Raw genomic sequence first — 9,952 nt, forward strand, 5'->3', positions numbered from 1 at the left:
CACTAGAGGATCATTCTTTTGGGTTTGGAACGCTTCATCTGACATTATTACTAGAAAACTTAAAACGTATACGCATTTTTTTTCATAAATCCTGCCTCAATCCTGCCTCATGCTCCTTTAAGCATCTCAGGATCCAAGTTGCTCTTCTTCAGAAGGGGCCTCACTACTGCCGTTTTGAAGGCAGCAGGGAAGACACCCGTCTGAAGAGAGCAATTTGCAATATTTAAAAGTTCAAACTCAAATAATCCATAAAATTGTTTTAAGAGGGATGTCCTCTGTTGGGAGTGGGCTGTGTGACGTGCTGCTTAAAATCCATACAGTTCAAAAGATTTAAAAATTCAGTCGTGTTGGGATCGTGTAAAATCGATAAAAGTTCCGAGAATTCACTGATAAAAGAGGGATGGCGCTTAGGTGGTCTGTAAATAGTTATACATAAAATCGGAGGACTGCTAAAAACAAAGGCATGGTGTTCAAATGATGAGTACTTTGCGAAAGAAATGTCCTTAGTTATTATGGAGTTTGAAATAATTGTTGCAGTCCCACCACCTCTTCTCCCAGTTCTGTTAGAAAATTAAAAACTATAATTTGGTGGGGAAGTGAGAACACCTGGTGCATCAGAGCTGAGCCATGTTTCAGTTCAAAACAAACAGTCTAAAGTGTTATCTAAAATCAGGTCGTTAATGATAAAAGACTTGTTGGACAGAGAGCAAACTTTAAAAAGTGCCATGTTCAGATTCAGATTCAGATTCAGAAAAACTTTATTTATCCCCGAGGGGCAATTGCAAGACAACTGAGCAGCAAGACGTTGAAAGTATCAAATAGAAAAATAAAATAAAATAAACAGATAAATGGGGCATGTCTCGTATGTACAAAAAATGTGCAAAAAAATGTACCAAAAATATATAAATATAAGAATGTCAGAAAAAATGTACAATAGAGTGACTGTAGTGGTATAAATAAAATATAAAGTGTCAATGTAAAGTGTTCAGGGTTGCATGTGGGCTGGTGGACTGAGAGTTCTTGTTTCGGAGGTTGACATGAATCAGGTTTGGACTGGAAGAGCGGGTAGGTGTACTGGGACGGTGGGTATGTACAGGTCTGTTGCCAATGATGAAGTTTAAAAACACACCCTGCAGATCTTGTTTTTTTTGCTATTCTTACCCTGCAACATGTGATGTGATTGCTCAGCGCCTCGGGCCTCCTCACACCTGTCTTGATATAAAGCAAGACGGAGTTACCTCTCAACTGACTCACACTTATTTGTGAATCTGCTTAATCTTATGTCTCCGGATTGGTTTAGACGGTAAAATCAGTGTTTTCGAGAACTAAACTCGGGGGAAAAACCACGCTCGACCATAACATCTCATCAAGGCTATAGAGCATCAAGGTGAGTAGCTATATGTATGATCCTAGTAAAATATGAGCCTGCCTATAAACTTCAACAAACTGCCTTTTTATGTGATGCATTTTAATGCATTTCCAGGCTTGTTTGATTATTGCGTGTCAGATGTATTCAATCATTTTTTAAGTAGTCTTCTTTTTTATTATTATTATTATTATTGTTATTATTATTATTATTTCTTTTGCACAATTAAACTGGCCTTTGTCAAAGCTTTGCCATACTTCAAAACGTATTTTAATTGTGCCTTAAATGGGTATGAAAAAATGGCTCAATAGGGCCACCTTGAAAATTAAAAACATGTAGCCCCTCGTATGAGTGTTGCCTACATGCATGAAAAATGGTAGTTTTATGTACATGGGCGACCTGCACGGAAAAATCTCAAGGACTCATTTTCTTAAAAGTACAGGAAATTGTGATTTTTGTGATTTGCCATTATGATTATTGTTTTGTTGTGATTTGCACTTCAGGGCCACTGTAGTTTTCCACTTTAGGATACATCACCTGTACTAAGTAAAATTATGGAATGTGTAATATTTGAACAAATTACAAATTACTTGTCTCTGAATAATTTAATAACACACATATCGTAAGAGTCGCTCCACAACATTTAATTTCATTTTTATTTATTCTGGTCATGGAAATATGCAAAGAAAAGAAACAAGCAAGTAAAATAACAACACAATCAAAAGCAGATTCCATAACCAGAAAGGAGCAGGAAGAAGAAAATCTTATTCTACCTGCCCCTCCCTCAAAACAAAATTGAACAATAATAACAGATGGTCTGCACAATTACTTAATTAATATCACAAGAAAAGAAAAACAAGAAAATAAATTGTCTGTTTCCACACGCATATATTATATATTTAGACTATTTCATACATACATTGCTATTTTTTTCTCTTTAAATGTATATTTAAACTGAAATATGTTTAGACAGCCCTTTAAATCATAATTTAATGAATTCCATAACTTAATTCCAACAATTGAAGTGCTCATCTGCTTTAAGGTTGTTCGGGCAAATAAATGTTTAAAATTAAAATTTCTGCGACTATCTTCATTATTTAAACTGAAAGTAAACATGTATTGTAAGTTCTCTGGTAATAATTTACATTTAGCTGTTACATGATTGTGAGTGTCTGTAACTGAACCAAATCATCAAGTTTCAGTAATCTCGATTCAATAAATAATCTGTTGGTGTTTTCTCTGTAATGCGTATTGAAAATAACTCTAAGTGCTCTTTTCTGTAATAAAAATAAAGGATTCATATTGGTTGGATATGTATTGCCCCAGATTGCAACACAATAAGTTAAATAAGGCAAAATTAATGAACAATATAAGATTCTCATTACTGTATAATTTAACACAAACTTAGCCTGGTTCAAAACAAAAATATTTTTGCACACTTTTGATTTTACATGAGATATATGAGCTTTCCATGTCAATTTATCATCTATAATAACCCCTAAAAACCTAAATTGTGATACTCTATCAATTAGTACTCCTTCTAAAGTAAGTGATACATTTGTTTCTCTTCTTGAATGGCCAAAAATCATAAATTTAGTTTTTTTCAAATTTAAAGACAACTTATTCTCATCAAACCATTTTTTTAATTTTACCATTTCTTTTTCTATACATTTAGCAAGAGTTTTCAAATCATGACCTGAACAAAAAAAAGTTGTATCATCTGCAAATAATACAAACTGTAATAATTTTGACACCTCACATATATCATTAATGTATAAATTAAAAAGTTTCGGTCCCAAAACAGAGCCCTGTGGGACTCCACAAACAATATTCATATAGATGGATGTGTTACCAAAAAAATGCACATACTGTTTCCTATTGTCCGAATAACTTTGTACCCAATTTAAAACCATGCCCCTCACCCCATATGTATATAATTTTGAAATAAGAATTTTATGATCAATGGTATCAAATGCTTTTTTTAAATCAATAAAAACCCCAATTGTGTGTTTTTTGCTATCTATTGCTGCCCTAACTCAAATGACTGATGACTGGCTAAGGGAAATAGATAAAAAGAAATTAGTCTGTGCTGTTATGTTGGATTTCCCAGCAGCATTTTATTTAATTGACCATAATCTATTGTTGAAAAAACTTGAATGTTATGGGTTTGAGGTGTGCGCATAGTCCTTTCTTAGGAGTTATCTAACTCAGTGGTTCCCAACCTTTTTTCCTTGTCCCCCCTACTTGTGTCTAAGACCAGCCGGGCCCCCCGACCCGTGCGTACTGGCAGCAATAGAGTAAAGTGATTCTTTAAAAATCTTTAATTGAAAAAAATTAACATTAATTATGTTTTTGTGATACATTTCTCTTTGGTTTACCCTGTATACATATGACTTTGTCTTTCTCACCTTCATTTTGTGTCACCAATGTATAAAATACGCACAGAAAATAATTGCAAGGACATAGAATAATTACTGAAAAATGTCTCTTTTAATATGAGAGCAAAATTTTTTAACATTTTTCCTTCAACAACCTGTCGGAGTAGTAGTATGATTAAATGTTGAATAATGATATAATAATAATTTATTACGTTTTTATCCTGCTAAATCACTTAGAAATATATTTTGGTCATTTTAAAATACTACGTGGGTTTATACAGACTTGGATTACAATATTCCATTAGGTGTGTTATTATTTTTTATTTATTTAACATGCGCAAATATAATTTTCACAACTGCATATCCTCAAAGCAGACAAAGTTTCGCCCCCCCAGAGATCTCTGGTGCCCCCCCAGGGGGGGCCCGGACCCCAGGTTGGGTGTTTTTCCGACGAGAGTGTGTCTTGTGGAGTACCACAGGGGACGTGTTTGGGGCCGTTATTGTACACTATTTTTACTAATGACTTACCACTTGTTCTGAAAAACACAAACATAGGAATGTATGCTGATGACTCAACCTTATATACCTCTGCACTCACTACAGATGAGTTTAATTAAGTTTTAAAAGAAGATTTAAAAGCAGTTATGGACTGGATAAACAACAACAACAAACTTGTTTTAAATGTATCTAAAACCAACTGTGTGGTAATCGGCTCACATCACAACATTAGTAAAAACCCCCAGTTAAATCTGAAAATGAATGACATATATATTAACCAAGTACAAAACACCAAATTGCTGGGAGTTGTCATAGATGACAAACTTTCATGGAAAACACATAAATAAAATCGTTAATAAAATGGGAAGTGGCATCTCTGTCATTAGAAGATGCAGGGCATATTTGTCACCGAAAACAACTAAATTAATAATACAAACTTTAATCTTGTCAAATCTTGCCTTGCCTTGCCTGATCAAACGCCAGAGCAGACACGATCAATAACCTTCAAATACAGTAGTACAAAATAGAGCAGCTCGCATTGTCATTGGTTGTGATTTCAGAACAAGTGTAGTTAAAATGCATAGAAATCTCAGCTGGTTAATGGTAAGGGAAAGATTAATTTATTCGTTATTAATATTTATAAGAAATGTATCCATATCCAAAACCCTGCAGGTTCTACACAGAAAACTATGTTACAGTTCAGAAAATCACAGCTAGAGCACGAGACGCTGCTAGAAACAAAGACAAACTATAGTAAGAGAACGGTGATGTACAGAGCTATGTATGAATGGAACTTACTTCCCAAACACTTTGAGCGAACTACTAGCATAAAAGAATTCAAATTATTAGTAAAGAAACATCTCTTAAATAAATACATATAAAACTTATTTCATTATTATTAAATGGCTATTGGTTTACTAAAAATGGTCATGGGTTCAAGTTACGATAAGTAATCATAACTTAAACGCATTGTCGATGACTATACATTGTTTGAATGGGTTGATGCTATTTAAAGAATGTATGATTTTGTATTGTAATGCATTATATCTAAATGTTTAATGGAATGACTGTAACTTTAATGTGAGTGTCAAAAGGAGCACTGGTCTTATTTGACAGAAATCTAAAGTATATTTTGTAGTAGAATTTCCTTTTTTTCTTTTCTTTTTCTTTACTCTTTAGGTTTGCTTTTAATTTTTGTCTTGTATTGTATATCATGTGTCGGACCCCAGGAAGAATAGCTGCGGTTTTGCTGCGTAACACAAGCTGTTGCCACAGAGTTTAAATGTTGGGCAGGAATGTTTCCCCCCCTCGATACTTTACAGTTTTGTTTATATAGTTGCGGTGGTGATAGATTGGCCTCTTTCCGCAGGGCTGTTTACTCGTGGATAGTCTGATCTTGCTCATTCGTGCCCTCCTCCCTTTTCAGAAAAATAACAATCTGTTCTTCCCTCAGCCTTTCTCATCGTGTTTGGGTACTATTCTTACCTTGCAACGTGTGATGTAATCGCTCAGTGCCATTCCAACTTCAATGTCTCTGAAACACTTTTAGGGCCAAATCCACAAAAGGATTGCGCGGCTTTTGCGGCCGCTAAACCGGTGCAAATGAGACAAAAAGAGAGCGTCTAATTCACAAAGCACCCACAAAGGGCGAATTGCTCCACAAACTGCGCTGCCAAGCAAATAGTGCCATTTGCATGCATGTAAATTAGGTAATATTCATACATTCGGCGCAAAAATTGCCCCCTTTCTATGCAAATAAGCCTCATTGCAAAAAGCGTCTAATTCACAAAGGCCAGCGCTATTTGCCACACGCAAAAATAGTGGAGCAAATACCGTCTTTTCGAAGCGTGTATTACCTGCACGCAAACTCACTCCTCACTCCCCTCTGTTTCTGTTTCTCTCTCTCTCTTCAATATCATTCAAGCCTGTGTGATACTGAATTATATTAAGGGTGAAATCTACAGTCAGACATGACTGTACACAGTCAGATCAAGTGGGGTTGTGGACTTATCTCGGATTTAAAAATAAAAATAACAGGACGGAGCTCAGGATTCATCCATAGGCTACAGTAAGGGGCTGCTTTATTACAAACAATTCCACCATATAAACACATAAATCCAGAATGTGTGTGTTTAACAGCTGACCTGTAGGTGTGTGTAGCAAAACACAGAACATGAATTACCGTCAGATCCTGATCTGATCCTGATCCGGTGTTAATGAAGTTACTGCAAAACTTTATGGGCGTGTTTGCGCCGGTATATCATTAGAGCAAAATCTTTTATGAATAGGCGCAATCTATTCTTTGTGGATTTGGCCCTTAGTGTTTCCAAAAACACACAGGGTCACAGTTACTTAACCACCCCCACTCCCATTTTATACATTACCATATTTTATACATTATGTTACCTCTTCTTAAAACTACATGAACTGGTTTGGTTTGTTTTGATACTTTTTATGTTCTCTTTGACAATATAATAATTCAGATGTTTATGGAAGGTAAAGGCAAGTGATGACTGATGACTCTCTGTTCACAATGTCCTCTCAAATCTAATTTATTCTCTTTCTCGTCAAACAGACACAATGAGATGGATAAGATGGAAAGAGAAACGTAGGAAGAAAACATTTGTCCTCATTGTTGCCGTTGCTGTCAGTCTTGCATTGCAGCAAAGTAGCACCCTCAAGTGGTGAGTGGAAACACTGAAGACTGAGAATTTGTGAGTGTGTGTGTGAGAGAGAGAGAGAGAGAGATAGAGAGAGAGAGAGAGAGAGAGAGAGAGAGAGAGAGAGAGAGAGAGAGAGAGAGAGAGAGAGAGAGAGAGAGAGAGAGAGAGAGAGAAAACAGGAGTCAATTATGCAATTAGGATTACTCAGCCTTTATTCTCTTTTTTCTAGTCCAGGATAAACAATTGTACCATACAGAACAGATTTAAAGAAAAAACATCCCTTTATGTTATTTCAATATCAGTTCATTGATACTGATGTACAACTTTTTTAGAATCAGATGTTCAGATAGTTTCCTTTTGAATGTACTGGTTGATGTCTCTGTGGGTCAGTCAGTGTGATAAAGTTCTTATCACGTCCTTGAAGGAGATGAAGAGCTGGATATAGGTTTTCTCTTGAAATATAGGATATTATAAAGAGTCACGATTTTTAAGCATTATTTCAAATTAAAAGTTGTATTCATTTTACTATGTAGAAGAGCTGGAACAATACATTTCTATCTTTATAATTTCAAACATGTTCACCTTCCTCTCCTACCACCTACCTTTTTTACATCTCCATGTGTCCCACTGCCTGCACTGTGTGAAATTATACCTTCATGTTATCATTCTATCTCAAACTTTTTTACTCTAAAGCTAATCTATTTAAAATTAATTACTTTTTTCTACCATTAGGATCAAGGAGATCTTCCACTTTGGATATTCTACCCTCCCTTCTGACCCAGGCCTGAAACCAAAACAAACCAACATCGTGTTCCTCAAGACCCACAAAACCGCCAGCAGCACTGTGCAGAACTTGCTGTTTCGTTTTGCGGAGCGGAACAACCTGACGGTGGCGTTGCCTGTAGAGTCCTGTAGGCACCAGTTCTGTTATCCACGTATTTTCAAATCTGACTTTGTCCATCCACACACACTGCCAGCAAACATAATCACGAACCATATGCACTTCAGTAAGACCGCATTACAAGACCTGATGCCGAACAACACAATATATGTCACAATTATAAGAGAGCCAACCTCCATGTTTGAATCATTATTCACTTACTGCAGAAATATATGTCAGAGTTTCAAAAGGGTCCTCAATGGTTCATTGGAGGCTTTCTTAAATAATCCCTTAAACTACTACCGACCAAAAGAGCATGATTCTATGTATGCACGCAACTGCTTGACTTTCGACTTGGGAGGAGACAAAGATCGTCCACCGACAGATGTGGCGTATGCCCAGGCCTTTGTGGCAGAGGTGGAACGAGCGTTCTCCTTGGTGATGATTTCAGACTACTTTGATGAATCTCTAGTTCTCCTTCGCCATCTCCTCTCTTGGGATTTAGATGACATTCTGTATCTCAAGCTCAACATGCGGGCAGCTAGTTCTAAGAAGAGCTTGACACCAGGTCTTTCTGCAAAAATCCGTGTCTGGAATTCCATAGATACGTACCTTTATGACCACTTTAATGCCTCACTGTGGCGGAAACTGTCAGCTCTAGGTCTAGCCAGTGTGTCGAGGGAGGTGCAACTCCTTCAGCAGCACCAAGAGAGGGTGATGAGAGACTGTTTTGGTGGAAATAAGCCAGTTTTCGCTATTGGTGCCGAAATCAAAAACCCGGCTCTCCGTCCCTGGAAGCCTAATGAAGATGTTGACATAGTTGGTTACGACCTCCCTGCAAATATCAGCCGTGAGATGCGGGAGATCTGCCTCAAGTATATCATGCCGGAACTATCATACACAGAGATGCTTCATCGTTCCCAGTCACAGCGGTACCTTGAAAACCGTCGGATTCAGAGTCTCCGTAAGACACAAGATCTCCAACAGCCCAAACAACCTATTCTGCTTCGGGATTCTCAGGTCCGTCCCAATCAACCACCAGCCCCTGGTGCGTAAGACTCTGTTTCAGTGGTAGAGTCAAAATCAACCCTAAACCCTGTAGCAGAGATCAAAAAGGAAGAGGATAAACCTTGAAGAATATTCAGGCCCCATTGCATTCCTGAGTATTCAGGCCATCCAATAAAAAAATAAAAAATTCAATCATTTTTTCTATGAATCCAGTAAAACATTTTTAGTCTTAGCTCTAGAGCAAAGGGGAGTGAAGATCAACTTAGGATGGTTGACTTTGCTAAGGCTGGTAGGTGAAGTCATTGGGATCTTGAACGTGCGATCTCTGACCTGGGCCTTTTTAAATCTAAAATGAAAACGTATTTATTCAGGGTGGCTTTTAATACCCAGTAGTGTGGCGACACTTTTTTATACTTTGCTCTTGATGTTTTATGCTTGTTTTATTTTGCTGATTGTATGTTTAATATGTAAGGTGATGTAAGGTGCTATATGAATAAAGTACATTTACATTTGAACAGTCAACACAGTCAACACGAGTGATCCAATTTAACAGACTATGCAAATATTAAAATGGTTATTTAATTTACTCTATTCCTCCAATGAGCAGCCAATAAAGATGCTCGTTTGTGGGACTGTGGTTTAAAGGAAGACTTTGTTGAGTGTTTTCAACTCTAGAACAAAATATAGATGAATAGGGGTTGGCTCACTCTCTGGCTGAGAAAAGGGAATTGAAACTGTTGGAGTTAGAGGAGCCATAAAAGGACCCACAAAAGTGTATTTCCCCAAACTTTGCTGGCATGTTGTTGTGATCAAAAGAAAAGGCACATCCAAGATGGTCAAAGCCTCTTAACTTCTTTGTCTGATAACTAGTAACAGTAACTTTGCATCACCATACGTACATAACACAAAATATTTTGGGCAAGATTCGATGGAATTACTGTATGCATTATTCTTATAAGGCAAGTTTATTTATATAGCACAATTCAACAGAAGGTAATTCAAAGTACTTTACATCAACATTAAAAGCGGCAAGACATAATTAGACAGTAAATAACAAATAAAATGAAATAAAATTATGAGAAAAGAAGGTAAAATAATAAAAAGCACAAGTTGCTGATTTAAGAATATGCTTAAATAACAAATACGTGAAATAAAATAA

General features: G+C 36.5%; 1 protein-coding gene across 1 annotated transcript; it reads left to right on the forward strand.

Annotated features, from left to right (window-relative positions):
• Positions 1 to 1,303: 1,303 nt before the first annotated feature.
• Positions 1,304 to 8,903, forward strand: LOC133443667 (galactose-3-O-sulfotransferase 3-like). Its single transcript, XM_061720794.1, has 3 exons — positions 1,304 to 1,387; positions 6,818 to 6,926; positions 7,638 to 8,903. The coding sequence occupies exons 2-3, from the start codon at positions 6,823 to 6,825 to the stop codon at positions 8,839 to 8,841; spliced, it is 1,308 nt and encodes a 435-aa protein (XP_061576778.1). The 5' UTR covers positions 1,304 to 1,387; positions 6,818 to 6,822; the 3' UTR covers positions 8,842 to 8,903.
• Positions 8,904 to 9,952: the final 1,049 nt, after the last annotated feature.

This window comes from Cololabis saira, chromosome 5, assembly GCF_033807715.1.
Source record: "Cololabis saira isolate AMF1-May2022 chromosome 5, fColSai1.1, whole genome shotgun sequence".
Lineage (NCBI taxonomy): Eukaryota > Metazoa > Chordata > Actinopteri > Beloniformes > Belonidae > Cololabis > Cololabis saira.